The 17,279-nt window shown below is 27.8% G+C and overlaps 3 protein-coding genes across 3 annotated transcripts; 1 reads left to right on the plus strand and 2 right to left on the minus strand.

Moving 5' to 3' along the window:
- Positions 1 to 742: 742 nt before the first annotated feature.
- On the minus strand, positions 743 to 2,440 carry LOC124935949 (pentatricopeptide repeat-containing protein At5g15300-like). The gene has a single exon (XM_047476393.1). The coding sequence runs from the start codon at positions 2,426 to 2,428 to the stop codon at positions 803 to 805; it is 1,626 nt and encodes a 541-aa protein (XP_047332349.1). The 5' UTR covers positions 2,429 to 2,440; the 3' UTR covers positions 743 to 802.
- A 1,392-nt stretch (positions 2,441 to 3,832) lies between these two features.
- LOC124936927 (cytochrome b-c1 complex subunit 7-like) lies at positions 3,833 to 5,806 on the plus strand. Its single transcript, XM_047477457.1, has 4 exons — positions 3,833 to 4,055; positions 4,249 to 4,406; positions 5,305 to 5,352; positions 5,451 to 5,806. Exons 1-4 carry the CDS (start codon positions 3,962 to 3,964, stop codon positions 5,517 to 5,519), a joined length of 369 nt encoding a protein of 122 aa, XP_047333413.1. The 5' UTR covers positions 3,833 to 3,961; the 3' UTR covers positions 5,520 to 5,806.
- Positions 5,807 to 6,270: 464 nt separating this feature from the next.
- LOC124935544 (taxadiene 5-alpha hydroxylase) lies at positions 6,271 to 7,928 on the minus strand. Its single transcript, XM_047475973.1, has 3 exons — positions 6,962 to 7,928; positions 6,686 to 6,876; positions 6,271 to 6,607 (listed from the first exon to the last, which is right to left on the minus strand). The coding sequence occupies exons 1-3, from the start codon at positions 7,926 to 7,928 to the stop codon at positions 6,305 to 6,307; spliced, it is 1,461 nt and encodes a 486-aa protein (XP_047331929.1). The 3' UTR covers positions 6,271 to 6,304.
- Between the last annotated feature and the right edge of the window lie 9,351 nt (positions 7,929 to 17,279).

Consider the following 17,279-nt stretch of genomic DNA (forward strand, 5'->3'; position numbering starts at 1 on the left):
AGATGTATTGGAGTTGATAACCTCTAAATCCATGTTAAAAAATGGAAGTAAACATTATTCCACTACAATTATTGACGATTTTCTAAGACAAACGTGAGTATATCTTTTATAAACTAAGTAGTTTAAGTGATAAAAGTGATTTTTAAGAGATTAAATATCACGAGTTTTCGTCAATTTTCATAAAGTTCATCGAATTTCATTGAAGTGTCATGATTTGATTAATTTATGAGAATAAAGTTGTTTTATACCTTTTAACTATATCATATATCATTGAGTTAAAGTTTACTTAATTAATTTGTTCTGAAATTACAAAGTAATTCAAAAAAATAAGTATCAGATGATAAATTGTGTATCTTTCCTACCATTATTGACTTTGTTGGGAAAGACTTAAACCTTTTTTATTTTGATTTTGTGGGATTTAAAAAAGAAAATTGATAGAAGTTAGGAAAGATAAAAAAATAAAATCTATGATTAGAATGATAGTAATTAATAAAATAAATAATAAAAAAGGGTTAAATCCAAAAAAAATCTCAGAAAAACATATAACAAATGAATTTCAGACACAAAACATTATATTATATAATTATATACTTTAACAAAAAAAAATCAAATAAATTTAAAATATTTTGTTATGTTGTGTTTCTAAACAATACATTTGGAATCTGGATAGAAGAATTAATGAGAAACTTGAATCCTCTATGGACAATAATCATCTATATTCATTAATATTAATTTGCAATAATATATTCAACAAAAAAAATATTATTAAGAAAAGGATCATTACCCATTTTTTTCCTTCATTTTAAACCTTTGTTAAATCAGATTCAAATAAGAATTCCATGAACACCTTTTGATCTTCATCAACATGACTACTATTGGCAACTATTTTCTTCACTCCACTATTATCCATCAATTCTCTAACTTTCTCAGCACCATTCCATTCTCCTTTCAAAGCATAAATATTCGACATCAATACATAATCGCCGCTATGATCACGTCTCATTTCCATCAATCGCTCATTCGCGATCTTCCCAAGCTCGATATTCCCGTGAACCCTACAAGCCCCGAGTAAAGTCCTCCATATGATCGCGTTAGCCTTCATATCCATTCTCATTACGAAACCATACGCGTCATCAAGAAGCCCGGCTCGACCCAACATATCCACCATGCAACCGTAATGTCTTATGTTAGGTTCCATATCGTACTTGATCCTCATCATGTCAAAATACGAGTAGCCTTCTTTTATTTTACCTGAATGACTACAAGCGATTAGAACACCTATGAATGTAATCTCATTTGGTTTAATTCTCGTTGTGTTAAGCATTTCCTCGAATATGTTAATTGATTTCTCCGAGTGCCCGTGAAAGGCTGTGCCAACTATAATCGAGTTCCATGTAGTAACATCTTTTTCTCTTATCGATCGAAAAACTTGAAGAGATTTCTCAATGCTACCACATTTCGCGTACATGTCTATGAGGGCATTCCCCGACGAAACACTCAAATCATGACCATTTGTTTCCGATAAAAAACGATGAATCTTCTCGCCAACATCCAATGCTCCCAATTCAGAACATGCCGCGAGAAGGCTTATCATGGTTACTTCATCCGGTCGTTCTCCAACTCTTATCATCTCGTCGAATATCTCTAAAGCTTGTTTGTGTAAGCCATTAAGAACATAACCCGAAATCATCACATTCCATGTTATCACATCTTTTTCAGGAACCATATTAAAAAGGTTCTCAGCATTCTTCATATCTCCTTGCTTAACATACCCACTAATCATAACATTCCAAGAAATCATATCTTTTATAGGCATTTTATCAAACAGCTGACGTGCAATATCCAATTGCCCTCTTTTAGCATAACCAGAAGTTAAAGCAGACCAAGGAACAATCTCCTTCTTCGCGGAATCATCAAATAGTTTTCTAGCAATCTCTATGTACCCACAATTAGAATGGAAATATATAAGCGTGTTTCTTGCGTAAGTGTTCGATTCAAACCCAAATTTCACTACTTTTCCATGAATTACAGAACCAATATTGACCCAAGAAAGCTTAGTGCAGGCTTTGAGGACGAAGGGGAATGTGTAATTATCAGGTCGAATGTTGCGTTTTTCCATTTGGGAGTATACATTGATGGCTAGTGATGGATTGAAACTCTGTGCGGAGCCTCTTATTAGTGTGTTCCATGTGAAGAGATCTGGTTCTGGAATATGAGCGAACACTTGGTGGGCATAGTTTATTGCGGAAGGAATTGCTACAGAGGATGCGTATATGAATTCTCTGAGAGTAGAAGGATTGGAGTTTAAGCCATTGATGATCATTAGAGCATGAGCTTGTTTCAGATTTCGGAGGTTTGTGCAGTTTCGCCATAGATTTGAATGATGGTGAATTTGGGAGATTTTTTCACTGGTTCTCTTTCTAATCATCACTCAATTGGATAATAGATTTGAATTGTACGTTTATTTCGGGCAAATTTGACGAGATAGTCTTAAAAATGATCTTATTCAGGTTTTTTTTTTTTTTTTAAGGTAGTCTTTATATTTTTTTTTTTTTACGAAAATTGTTTCAGTTGTAAGACGCAATCGTACCGGATGTCACGTGAAAAGTCGATAATATTTTGTGAAAAGTTTACATTCTCGAGACGCATGCAATATCTTTTTAAAATTTAAAAAAATTGCGTCTCTCGAATGTCGGTTGCGTCTCGCGATTATAGACTTTTCGCAACGGAGGCATTTTTGTAAAAATAAAAAAAAATGTCAAAGCACATTTAATTTGATGCGTTTGATAAAAAAAAATTGAAAGAAGAGCATCTTTAGAATTATTCAATCAAATTTCCAATTTATTTATTATTATTATATATAAAAAAAATTATTGTTGATAAAATTACATATATAAATTTATTATAATTTTTTTAATTTATATTCATGGGTCATTTTCTCCAACTTTGTATTGTGAGTGTATTTATGGAACTATCAATCAATTTAGTTATTTTGAAGTATTTTTTTTTCATTAATTTATTAAGTTGATAAAAAAAATGATATTTGAATACGTTTTAAACGAAATTTACTCATTTAATTTGTTGAGTGATTAAGAAAATATGTAATTTTAGAAAAAAATTGAGAAGATCTGAAGAGATATAGATTTGTATTTATTTTTATAGAAATTGAAAATGGCATGACTTTGTGCACATATTATCAATTTTGACTTATTAATGTTTTTAATTAAGTATTTTTCAAAATATACGTGTTTAAAATGTCCAATATGGTTTGAATGTATTAAAAATGTGTAATGGGAGAATAATTAAAAATCGATGAAAAAGATAATTCTTATATTTTCAGAAACGTGGTTAATTAGTTAAGAAAAAATAAAATACTACGTTAAAATAAGAAATACGTTTATGATAAAACTTTAAAAAACTAAAATTGTATAGTTCAAGCTCCATATAACATAATTCAAAGTTCTCAATAGCTCGGCCCTATCCTCTTTTTTAGCCTAAATTGTGATATTACTAGCTTTCCCAAGATCTTGATTTAAGCCATGACAAAATCGAACTCAAAATCTCTAAAAAGTATAAGAATATTCAATTCTTGTTGTTGATAAATTAGAAAAGGGGATATGTTTGAGGTTATTAGTCGGATTAAAAAAAGTTACGAACCAAACCTTCTAAATAATAAAAAGAAAAGGTTCTCGAGCAGTTAAAACGAATTACAATTGAGCCTAAAATTAATGTATAAATAATAAAAACTAACATTAAAATCAAAATAACTTTATTTATATATATTAAAAAGATCAGAAAAACAAACTGGGCCTAATTGGTTCGTTCTCCGTAACCCTAATTTCTCTATTTTTGGGGATTTCGCGATTCTTCTCATTTGAGGGGAAGACCAGATCTTACCAGAGAGAGAAAGAGAGAGAGGTATATCAAGTATCCGGCGACAGATTTGCAGTGAAGCTAAGCCATGGCAGCGCTAGTGAAATGGTTTATCGACCCAAAGAAGAACCCTCTCGCAGCCATGCACAAGAAATCCGTTTCTCGCCGTCTTCGCAATTACGGTTATTCTATGATCTCTTATATATTTTCTGTTGTTAATTAGAATGCGATGATAACTTATGATACACAAATCGTTTGATTCTGTGTTTTTTGTTTCCATTTTGCCAAATTGGATCTTGAAACCTATCTGTATGCTGTAGATATTTTCGAGATCTTGTTTGTTCTGATCTGATTGATTCTCTTGTTTGTGTTAAGGCCTCCGATACGATGATTTGTTTGATCCTTATTTTGATCTCGACGTGAAGGAAGCCCTTAATCGCCTCCCACGTGAAATTGTTGACGCTAGGAACCAGCGTCTCTTGCGAGCCATGGACCTTTCCATGAAGCACGACTACCTTCCTCCGTCCTTGCAGGTGTGCTTATCTTCTTATGACCTCATTTCTCATGTTTTTAGTTTTTTTTGTTTTTGTTATTAACCTAGAAGATACATTGGAAAGGTAAAGAATAAGAATCATTGCTTGAAATTAATCAACATATCTTTGCATTCAGCTAATTTTGTGCTAGGATTGATTGTTGTGGTTTCATATAAAGGCGAAAAAACATACTAATGAAGATTAACCCTTTTGGTATGACTCCATTTCTCAGGAATGGAGCAACTGCTTACGAAAAATTCAAATTAAAGCTTCAATATTTCAACATCGTCCACATCATTTCTCAAATTTAAGTTAAATTAACAAGCAATTGTATATTGCTATCTCATAGAACTTCATTAAGTCTGCTATGTCATTTGGGAAACCATTTATGCCAGATTTCTAATCCATATGGGATCATTTGTAGATCAATTAATTTTGAATGTTCTAGGAAGACATAAGAGGATGTATCAATCTTGCTTTCATTAGATAAGAAGAAGATGTATCAATCTTGCTTTCATTTGGGCCCTTGTCGTGTTTTCATCTTATTGCTTTAATTAGATAAGAGGATGTATCAATCTTGCTTTCATTATAGATAAGAAGATGTATCAATCTTGCTTTCATTTGGGCCCTTGTCTTGGTTTCATCTAATAGCTTTCATTAGATAAGAGGATGTATCAGTCTTGGTCATACAATTGGAGCCCTTTCTACTAAAATTAGCTATTGTTTTCACCTAAAGTGAAGCTATGGCTGCATTATATGGGTTGACAATACAACTACTACCCCATTTTTTCAACTATGTGTTTTAGGCCTGCAGTTGATATCTGTCTATACAAGAAGTTAATTTAGGTCTGGAAAATATTTTTTTGAGTTCTAACTAGTGTTTTTTACTTTTTCACAGGCTCAACAAACCCCATTCAGGGGTTATCTTCAAGAGATGTTGGCCCTTGTAAGTTTCTGTTTACTTTCTATAATTTCAACTCCATGCCATGGTAACTATTTATTTATATTTTTGTCTGAAAATAAAGTGGTGAAAAATGTTTTCAGGTGAAGAGAGAGAGTGCAGAACGAGAAGCTCTGGGAGCATTGCCCCTTTATCAACGCAGTTTGCCTTAAGTGAAAGATCATCAGCATCGAATTATCCGAACCAGTATGATTTTTCTCGATCTGCGTGTCAAATAATGGTTTTGCTTAATTGCTGAAATATGATGTTTCAAGTATTTATTTTATAGCAAACTCTCTCCTGATAATGGGGTACACTAGGGGATGTTTTGTTATGTTTCAAACTTTTGATTGTTGTTTATTTTGGTCTGTCTGGGATTTTAATACATGTCTCTATGCTCTCCTGTGATGAAATTGAATCATCACAAAACTTAATAAAATAGGCAAACCATTAAATCTCTCTTGTGCCTTGTTTGATCTGATGTTATTTGAATAACCCTGTTTGATTTAGGTTATAGAAAGGGCAAAACATTATATTGTCGTTCTCGTAGTTTCAAATTATCAACTTGATATAGTCCGGGCCTTGTTTGATATAGGGTGTTTTGAATAACCAACTGTTAATATTTCTATATAAACTTATTGATGTAGGTTATTGAAATATCGATGATTTTATTTAGTTTTTATATAGAGGGTGTTTTGAATAACCAACTGGTAATATTTCTATATAAACTTATTGATGTAGGTTATTGAAAACCAGGTTATATAATAGAGTGTGTTTTGTAGTTTTAGTTTAGGTTTTGAATGATATGTACCACTAATTGTTTGGTTATTGAAATTAGTACAAACATGCTGATTTACTAGAAATTATAAATACAATGTAACTATGTTTAATAAAATGAACAAAAGAAACCATATAAATGATGCAAATTCTTGTTGATCTCCCTTCCTAATAATAATGACTATTTGGGTGAAATTCTAATGGGCATTCCATAAGATGGGAATGGTAGAGGATCCATTGCAATGGGCTCATCCGGTTTCATCATAGACCAATTGTAGCGAGTCACGACATAATGTACAAAAACAAGGATGTTCAGCTTTGCTAACTGATACCCCGCGCATAACCGGGGACCACCTCCAAAAGGTATAAACACGTAGGGTTGGATCGACGGTGAGGATGTCTCGTCAAATCGGCTAGGGTCAAATGTTTGCGGGTCCTTGAAATATTCTTCATTGTTGTGTGTTCCATACGTTGTCCATAATACCTGCATTATAGGAATTTGTTTCAAGAAGCTGTCTTTCATTAGAAAGAGTAACTTATCGAACAAAACATTTAGAATTACCTTCCATCCCTTAGGAATGGTGAAACCTTGATAGTCGATGTCGGTAATGGCTTTGCGAAAGGAGCCGAAGATGGGAGGAAAAAGACGCATGCTTTCTCTAGCAACTTGCCATGTGTACTTTAGTTTCTTTGTGTCTTCAAAGGTTAATAGCCTTTCATTGTCTTTCTTGCTTCTCATTATATCATTGTGTTCTATGTATGGCAAAATTTACCCTTTTATAGCATAAATAGAGGTATTTTGATCTTTTGATTGAATTCAAATAACCAGGTTACATACCTTGAAGGAGTTGGGCATAAGAGTGTGGATGGAGAGAAAGCATCTTAAACGTCATTGCAATGGCGAAAGAAGTCGTATCGTGGGCTGCGTACACCAAAAGTATCATATTATCCACTACCTCTTCCTCGCTCATCTCTTCTCGCCTTAACGCTGTCACCAACCGCCATATCAATGTTTGATCTTCTCCTCCTAATGATGATTCATCTTGGCTGTTCATCTCTTCCTTTTTCTCTCTTACAATTTTAAGTATCGCATTTCCTATCTCTACCCTAGCTTTCTTCGCTCTTGAGAATCTCGACCCTGGAAAATCAATTGGAGTGGCGAAAACTCCTTCCAACACTTTCTCAAAGTTAGCCAAAGTCGATGTTGGTTCGACTTCATCCACACCGAACAAGCATTCGAAGACTATAACTAACGTTAAAGTCTTTGTCATGTCGTAAAGCCGAACACTTTCTTGTCCGTCCCAATGCTTATCCAAATGAGATTGAACCAATTTGCATATCTTGGGCACAATCGACTCCAACCCGTTAGGATTTAGGCTCGATGAAATGATCCCACGAATGAAACGGTGAGATTCTCCTTGTTTTTCCATAATAGAGTTTTTACCCATTAATTGAACAGACGAAGACGGCCAAGCACTCACCACTAATTTAAACTCGTTCGAGAGGAAGAACCGGTTGGCATCGGCTCCATTCACTACCACCGTTGGTGATCCCATTATTCTCGTCTTGAAGATCTTCCCGTACTTGTCAATCCTCGGTTGTATGAATTCTTCTAAAATCTTATTCTTTTTTTGCGCTCGATAAAAATCAAGTGTTTCTCCAATCCATGGCAACCCTAATTCACCGGGAGGCAACAATCTCTTCTTCTTATTCATAAGATTATTCATCTTCTTATTCTTCACCGATAATATCGACATAACCAAAAACATTATTGCTGTCAAAAGAGGGATCAAAAGGAAAGCCATTACAAAATTGGTTTAAATCTTATATTATGATGATCTTTGTATGTCTATTTATAGAAGTGTTCATCAAAGATAAACAATAAGACTTAGTACTAACATGTAATCAAGACCAACATGATTGCAATAGGACCTAGTTCCCATCCATTGGATTTGAATCCAAGGGTTGAAAATGAATCTGATGTGATGGATTCTGTTATTAGTTGACTTAGATTAAAAGGAAAAAATCTAAAGTCGGCCCACCCTTGGATTATATATATTAAGTGCATGTGATTTTTGATCATGATCATATGCAGCCATTGACAATAATTGAAGATTAAAATCAGCATAAATGTCTATAAGAGAATTGTTTATTCATTATTCCCATACATAATGGGGAATCTGTTACAGCTCCCTTAATAAAATACAATAGTATATATCTTCTTCACCTCCCAAATATTTCTCAAACCTACCTGAATTTGATATAATTCAATCATAGCTGAAAATTAATAAAAAAATATTTAACAATTTATAAGATTTTTTAGAAATGAACTCGTTTAAATTTCATGATAAATAATGAAGTAAAACAAACGGAATAAACTGTTTCGAATGCAATGCACTCTTTATCTGTTAGAAGATAAACAACATAAAAAAAATGTTATGTCACTTTATCTGTTAGAAGATAAACAACATAAAAAAAATGTTATGTCAAGTGATATTTATCATCCACGTATATGATCTAAAATCAGAGACATATCTAGGATTATACAGTAAAAATATATGATTATCAATATATATATATGGTTATACAGTAAAAATCAGAGACATATATGATCTAAAATCAGAGACATATGGGATGAAACTCATCTGATTATACAGTAAAAATATAACATTACTCCTTAACTCGAATTTATGGATTAGTCCTGAAAAATAATATTATCAATGACTCAAGAAAAATATAACTAACACAATTAAAGGGTATGAAAACTAATTATACATGTAATTTTTGTGATTTAATTTAGTTAAATATGATGAGATACCAACCAATATACACTATCAATTCATCTAATTTATGGAAAAAAATGAGACCCCTCAATATGCTTCAAAAAATCATGAGAAATATCATAAATAAAATAACTTCTTACTCAAGAACCTTTGTAAAGTAAGAGAAAAAAAAATTGTATAGAGAAATGTGTTCTCTAATTGTATTTAAAGTATGTTTTTTTAATGTAGTTCTTGGTCAACTCTAAGTTCAAAAAAAGTGTTAGATACCCTTGCTAACAATAGGACGGTTAGGGTTGATTCTTGAATGAGAAGTATACTCTTTTTAATGTTGATTTTATTTTTCTGATAAAAATACTTATAAAAGTATTAATATATAATAATAATAAAATAAAAATAAGATATATTTTAGTTAAAATAGAGTAGTGTGAGAAATGAAGATAATGTTTTTTTTAATTGAGTTATTTAAATAAGTATGATCGAATATCATTATAATATTAAAAAAATGAAAATTATATTTGCTATGCATTATTTATTTGGTCATGTAAATAAGGATAAAATGGTCCTTTTAACTTTAAACGGATTATTGTTAAAATTATATGCAAATAATTCATCAATTCATTTGACTATTCAAATAATTTAAGATCAAATAAGCCTTTAAATTTAAATAATTATAAATCACAAAGAAATTTAACAAGTAATTAAAGAAACAGTAGCCCATAACAAAGGATAATAATCCTTCCAAGAAGTGAGGCCCATTTAGTCAAGGCCCAACCCTTTAGACTATTTCTCACTATTAAACAGGTCCAACTCTAGGCCCATTTAGTCAAGGCCCATTTAGTCAAGACCCAAAAAACTTCTCGATTGGAGCAGCTCTTAAAAGATGCTTTTAGGCCTCGTTTGAGGAATATGTTTTTCAAGGTTTTTAAAAAAAATAATATTTTTTGATTAAAACTAAAAGAAAATGGTATTAAATAAATAAATAAAAACAAAAGCCCTAAGGAGAGCCATATGTTCAATCCATTTTAGACCAATCAAATGGCCAGGGCAGCTCAATCATTGAGGTTGATCATGTGTTATAGCTTGTTTGATCTTTGGATTTTTATTTTATTTTATATGAGTTTAGGACAAAAAAGTAATTTGACTTGATTTTTTTAAAAAAAGTTTTTTTAGGGTTTAATGATCATTTTATCTTTTAAATAGATGATATATATATATATATATATATATATATATATATATATATATATATATATATATATATATTGGTATTTGGATTGGATTGAATGAGTGAGGAGTTATACAAATATGAGTGAAAATATGTTAAATTATTTACTTAAAAACTTGTTTTAATATTTTATTAGTATATTAATTTAAATAAAATAATGTTTTAAAATATATTTTAATTATATATATATTAATAAATTTAATAATATTTGTTTGTTTAAATTCATGTAAAATATACTAATTGAGTTTTGGTTAAAAAATTAAAAAAAATCCAAATCAAAGGAACTCTTAGTTTTTTTGGGGATCTTAAGAATTTTTATAAAAATATTGTAAGATAAGAAGGTGAGTTTATGACAAATTAATGTAATTAATGTCAAATGTTTCGAATAGAAAAATGATGAAGGTTGACAAATATGTTGGTGTTCAGAATTTATGATCTTTCGTCAACATATATTGATATGTCATTAAGTGTTAAATTACGAATTAAAGTCTATTGGGACCAGATTATCATTAAAATGAAATATAAATTATCTAGATGGAAAAATAAAATAATCTCAAAAGGGTCGACTAATGCTCATTAAGAGTTTGTTGCCATCTATCCTCACATATATGATGTTGTTATTCATTCTCCCGAAAAGTGTGACGGTGAAAATGAAGAGAATAATGTGTTAATTTCTTTGAAAATCTTCTAACTATCATTTTGTCCTCTAATTAGTTTAGATAAAGTTAAATATTTTAAAGATCAAGGAGGTCTACATATTTTCTTCTATCAAAATGGTATAGTAGATTTGTAATGGAGCCGAATACTCTTTGGACATCGATAATTAGATGTAAGTATAGTAATGATTGGCTTGGTTCGTTCACCAAAATATCTAATTATTTAGCGGGGTGTAGCATTTGGAGGGGAATTTATTCTACGTGGAAAATAAATTTGTGAGCAGTCTAGATTCATTGTGTGAATTGTTTTTTAATTAGATTTTGAGACGATATTTGGTGTAGTGTCAAAAGTCTAGATATGACGTATCTTGAGCTTATTTCCATTGTTATATGTAAAAATGACACAATTAAAGAAATTTTTGATCATGACATCGTTCCATAATATAGTTTTACTTTTGTTGGGACGCAAATAAATGTCATTGTATGAACAAATATTATGTGTTGACAAGATATTGATAATTTCTATGTGGGACTTGCTACAAGTTGTTCGCTAAAATAATTCCGTATAATTTTTGTTGGAAAAAACTTTGGGAGTCAAAAATATCATCAAATATATTGTTCTTTAGATGAAGCGTTATTTATGGTGAAATTCTAGTAGATAATACGTGCATGAAAAAAATTGTGTATTATGGTTAAAAGTTATTGTATGTGTTACGAAAATGTTGAATCATCAACTTACTTACTTTTGTATTGTCGAATGATGACTAGTATTTGGAGTATTATTATGATTCATTGGGTGATGTCCGAGTCTTTGGGTGGTTGCTGAGAAGTTTGAATTGATGCAATTAATATCAGAGGCCTGCATAATTGAGTTATCATCCCAATTATTCTTTGGTGAACTATCTGGTTGGAGAAAAATTACCGAACTTTCAATGATCGTAGTCATCCGATTCGTATCATGATTTATAATACTATGATTATGATATTTTATGAAATTCGTTTTGGAAAATTAATAGAGTGTATTGAGGAAGTTAATCGTTTTTTAAAGATTTACGAGCTTGATAACTTATTAAGTACATTTTTTTTAATATTTTTTTTAATGTCATACTTTTTCGTTATACTTAAACCAATTTTTTCATTTTCAATATACATTAACTTTTTCTAAAAAAATTAAAAAAAATATCATTTTATATTTAAAATTAATAAAATAAAACAAAAATATTTTAGTTAAATAAATGATTTAATGATTGAAAAATAAGATAAGTTAATTTTAAATAAATAAAACTTCACATCAAATGAGTTCTTAGAAGTAATTACTTCCGAAAATAAACTCAAAGTTGAAACAATTATTGAGTTGATTGAATGTATATATCTCTATTGTTTTCGCGTTAAAAAATAGCTGGTACAGTAACTTTGCGTAATAAGCTCACGCAAAAAATTACAATCAAACACACTTTTGCGTTTAAACTCAAATTTCTCTTTACCTTACTTCTCAGCGTTTAAAATTATAATCTCAACCTTCAAGATTATAATCTCAGCGTTTTTCTCTCATCATTTTTAAATATTTTTTTATTCAATCTCTTTCATTTATTTCATTTATTTCTAATTATTTTATTCATTCTCTTTCATCTTTAATCTCTTTCTAATCATTTTATTCATTCTCTCCCATTTATTTTATATATTTATAATATTTTTATATAAAATTATTATAATAAAAAATATATATTTAAATATATTTTTATTTATTATTTATAATATATGTATCTTAATATATTTTTATTTATTATTTATAATATATGTATCTTAATTAAGGCTCTGCAAGATGAATCCCAAAATGAATGATAATACTAAAAGTGTGAGAAAACACAAAAATAAATTTACAATTGAAAGATTGGATCATAGAGAGAAGTGTGGAAATATAAAAAATATATTATTAAATATTTATATATATATATATTTTATATCATATTTATATTAAATATATTTAAAATTTTATATTTATAAAAAATAATATATTTATATCATTTATTTTAAAATATATTATTTTTTAATTTAAGTCATTTATTAATAATTAAAATTATTTATTAACAATAAAATTATAAAAAAATAATATATTAATATAATTTATTTTCAAATATATATTATTTTTTAATTTAAATTATTTATTAATATTTAAAATTAAATTAATAAATATATATAACATTATATCTATTTATAATATTAATTATTAAATAATATATTATAAATATTATAAATAAATAAGTTGGGCGTATAAGCTGTATCAAACATATTCAAGCTTAACGATTAAATAAGTTGACATCATATCAAACGTACTTGAAAATAAGTTTGATAAACTGGCGTCAATAAACTGAATCAAACTAGCCCTTATTCATATCAAACAAGTCCTAAGGTTACGTGTCTAATTAAACAAGACTTAAATGACAATTAATCATTTGACAATGAAACTATATCAGGCTTAGTTGAATAGAGTTATTTTAAAAAATATAAATAATTATAGGTTTGATGTTGATTATTTTAGATTAATTTAAAATTATTAATTATTTTTCAAATATAATATTTAAATTATTAATTAAAGTATTATAATATCTCTATTTTTAAATTTGTTTATCCTGTATTATAATTTTATTTTCAAATAATAACACAACTCATCAATTAGGTAAGAATATAAATCTATTAATAGTTCAAATCAACTAATTAAATTCTTACATGCGCAAATTGATGAATAGAGACAATTGTTGTACTATTATTTTCAACCCTATTCAATCTTGTTGAAAATTAGCAAAGAATTTGAATTATTTTAAATAACTTGACTATATATTTTTTAATCATATTAATTAATTTATTAATAAAATATTAAATATTTTTTCAATTTCTAATAACTCAATTTAAATTCAATTATTTAAATAATCTTGATTTAAACAAGATAATATTTATTTAAAAATATAAAATCATGATAAATAAGAATATAAATAAACCATTTAAAATGAACCGATTAAAAATTAATAGATCAAATCAAAATAACCGAGTATTTATAAAATCGTTAAACCAAACAAAAACCGTTTAGTTGATTGGTTTAGTGCGCTTATCATTATTAAAATTTTAAAAAATACATAATTTGTTTATAACTCATAGTTCATATTTATCTTAACAATTAAATTAAGTTTTTCACAATTTTAAAGTGCAATATACATCAATGTTATATGGTTGTATAATCAAATTTTATGCATTTCTTTAATAATTTTTAAAATGAATTAAATAATGACTTAAAAGTCAAATGATGTCATGGATGATGTCATTAAGCAAAACAACAAAAAGACCAAAATGGGTCCACTTTTTTGCAACATGTTGAAGTCATTGTCGTCTAATTGAATATATAGGGTAGTGATTGAAAATACATTATTATTATTATTATTATATTTTATATTATAGTATAGAATTAAGCTCGTGTGCATTTGATTTTTCTTTGTTTTCTTCTTGTTTGAATTATATTAGATGACGTGGAAGCTTGCACTAACTAAGTCTATCTTCTTCTTTGTTTGGTTCTTGATTATGGAGGAGACTTGGAGACGACTATAACTCCACCTAGTAGTAGTCAATTCATTTCAATCAAATTTAAGAAATCCCCAAAAGAATGAAATTTCTTCTTAGCACGATTTTTATAGATTTTTTTTTTTGAATTATGGAGAATTAGCGTGAAACCTACCATCATACACCCCTGTTTTCAATAAGAATCGAATCCGTAAACTTTTGATCTTTTAAATCGATGAATATAAATCGACTATATTCATCAAACCACTTTAAAGTGGTTAACACGATCTTTATAGTAATCTTACTTAGATCTAAGTATTCTAAATAAAAATATATAATTTTGTTTAAGTATAAGTAGAGTGTATAGTTTAAAGAAATGGGAAATTAAATTGTAAGAAAATGAATTGAATTAAAGGAGGAGGCGTGTCAAAATTGTATTTCTTGTTTATGGGTATTCCTATTTTAGGGTTTAGTAATTATTAAAATGTAATGGATAGTGGACCCTTTGCCGGTGTTGCATGTGGACTCTAACAAGATGACTTAGAAAGAAAAATATTCTTACTTTTTTTTTTTTTCCTGTGTGGGGTTGGAGTTTAAACATTTTTCTACTTCATTTACTTTATATATTATTATTCAAATACATTAGGCCTTGTTAGCTTGGGTCATTTGGGTGCTATTTTTAAATAATTTATGGCTGTTTGGATTTATGAACAAAATTGATTATTCATGTAAAAATGTTTGAATGATATAAATATAGAGGAATAGAGGAACAGAGGAATTGAGAAGGAATAAGAAAGGAAATGACGTAAAATCATGTCACTGGTTAGAAAAATGTGCGAGGAAAAAAAAGAAGAGAGAGGTTTTTTTTTTATTTTACCAACTAGATTGCGTCATGTCATTCTTTTTTCCATATTATTTCTTTTAATCATTTTTCATAAATATATTAGGTGGGTAAGTGTTTCAATTCATTTTATTGGTTTGTACATCTAAATAGTCGGTTTTAGACCCACTGTCATGGTTCTCACTTCTAGTTAAAATCGAACTCGTGACATTTTGGTTTATTAAGCCGATTTTCACTAATGATGTAACAAATGCAGAATACTATATTATGTATATATATTTTAAAAAATAAATAATAATAATGTATATTATAATTGAATGATTTTCAATTTAATTATTAAAAAGAATATTTATGTATCAACTAAAAGTTGTTAATCAAATTATATATATATATTAATTTGAACTTCAGGTTTTTTATTTGGCGTTCAATTTAATTCAGACGCTTCAATCAAATTTACTTTCTACCCAAAATAAATAAACATTTACTTTCTTATTTATTCTATATATTAATTGATTATTTTACACGATAATCATGTTCTTTAATTTGTGTGATATTTTATTACATAAAATTAAAATTTAAAGTGATTACTTTTGTTTTTTATTAGATTTCTTTATAATTATTGAGGTTATATTTTGAAACATCATTTATTTATACATGTAACTTTTAGAGAATGATATAGATTATATCATTTTTATTTTCTTTGATAAAATATTTTTCTTATATTATTGTAATTTAAAAATATATAAATAAAGTGTATTTAAAATAGCTTGTTCAATGATAAATTTGATGTTGATCAAGAAATAATATTATTATATTTTAATCAAGTGGACAAAATTTTTGAAAAGTCATTTCAAAACTCGAGTCACTCTCCAATTGAATTTTACAAATCAAACACTTAACTTCCGCAAAAAGACAAAGAAAAAATCATAAACAAGTGGCCAAATTGTCATTGAAAACCAATTAGTTTAGTCACGACCTTTAACAACAACCAAAAAAAAAAACTTTTGTAAATTTTTAATTATTTGTTTTATGAGAATAATTTTTAAAAATATATTTATTTTTATCAAAAAAAAATCATTTAATTTGTTTCTCTTTATTTTACTTCTTTAAAACAAAATTTAAATATAAACAAAATATTTAATCTAAATAATCAACTTTTTCATCAAACAAAATTTTAAATTTATAACCTAATTTTTTTCTATCAAACGAATATCAAATGCACCCAAAATGCGGATAATAAAACATCTTGACTATAAAAGAAATTGCATACAAGAATCTCCACAAGATTGGAAATTTTATTCAATATATATGAAACCCTAATGTTATAAAGAGAAAGAAAATAGATGTGGTAGAGAAAGGAGATATATAAAACCCTAAGAGTAATTTTTTTAATTGGGGTTGGGTATGATTAATGGGGCATAATATAGTATTATATAGGGAGATTACAAAGTTAGTTTGATTTAGGTTATGTATACAAATAAGTCGTGATTATTAAATAAGTAGTCGTGAATAAATAAAATCAAACGTATTTAAATATTTAATGAATAAACTATATAATTTAAAATCATAAGGTAGAATAATTTAACGTCAAAATAAAATTAATGTAAAACACTAGTATAAATCCACACCCATCGTTACTCTAAAATGAATATTATCAAACATATTTAGGCTTTGTTTTTTTTAAATTTTTTTAAAAATTTATTCAAAATCAATTTTCTAATCAATTAGTTCTTAACAATTACATCACTCATTTCATTAACTAAAATACTTTCTATTTTAAATTATTATTTTTTATTTTATTAATATATACCAATACCCTTTAAGTATTTTTACCAAAAATAATTATCATTTCTTTAAAATCATCGCATAATTACTTGTTTCCATCTTTGAGTTTTTTAAAAAACTTAAATTCGAACAAGTCCTTGAAGTTAGCCATTCAAATAAATTGAATATTATAAAATTAATTTAAATATTTAGGAATAAAGTAGAATGAAAATAATTAATGAAACAAAGGACTATATGGGTGCTTTCTTGAACATGTTTGAAATGATCTTGAATAATTAATAATTAATTAAGATTGTGGTTAAATGCACATGGACATG

This window comes from Impatiens glandulifera, chromosome 4 (assembly GCF_907164915.1).
Source record: "Impatiens glandulifera chromosome 4, dImpGla2.1, whole genome shotgun sequence".
Classification (NCBI taxonomy): Eukaryota; Viridiplantae; Streptophyta; class Magnoliopsida; order Ericales; family Balsaminaceae; genus Impatiens; species Impatiens glandulifera.

Excerpts from the sequence above, each read along its gene's own strand:
- LOC124935949 (XM_047476393.1), bottom strand. The coding sequence starts at position 2,428 with ATGATTAGAAAGAGAACCAGTGAAAAAATCTCCCAAATTCACCATCAT.
- LOC124936927 (XM_047477457.1), top strand. The coding sequence starts at position 3,962 with ATGGCAGCGCTAGTGAAATGGTTTATCGACCCAAAGAAGAACCCTCTC. Across the intron at positions 4,407-5,304 it reads ACCTTCCTCCGTCCTTGCAG|GCTCAACAAACCCCATTCAG; the intron begins GTGTGCTTATCT and ends ACTTTTTCACAG. Across the intron at positions 5,353-5,450 it reads TTCAAGAGATGTTGGCCCTT|GTGAAGAGAGAGAGTGCAGA; the intron begins GTAAGTTTCTGT and ends AAATGTTTTCAG.
- LOC124935544 (XM_047475973.1), bottom strand. The coding sequence starts at position 7,928 with ATGGCTTTCCTTTTGATCCCTCTTTTGACAGCAATAATGTTTTTGGTT. Across the intron at positions 6,877-6,961 it reads TTATGCCCAACTCCTTCAAG|AACACAATGATATAATGAGA; the intron begins GTATGTAACCTG and ends TGCCATACATAG. Across the intron at positions 6,608-6,685 it reads CCATTCCTAAGGGATGGAAG|GTATTATGGACAACGTATGG; the intron begins GTAATTCTAAAT and ends CCTATAATGCAG.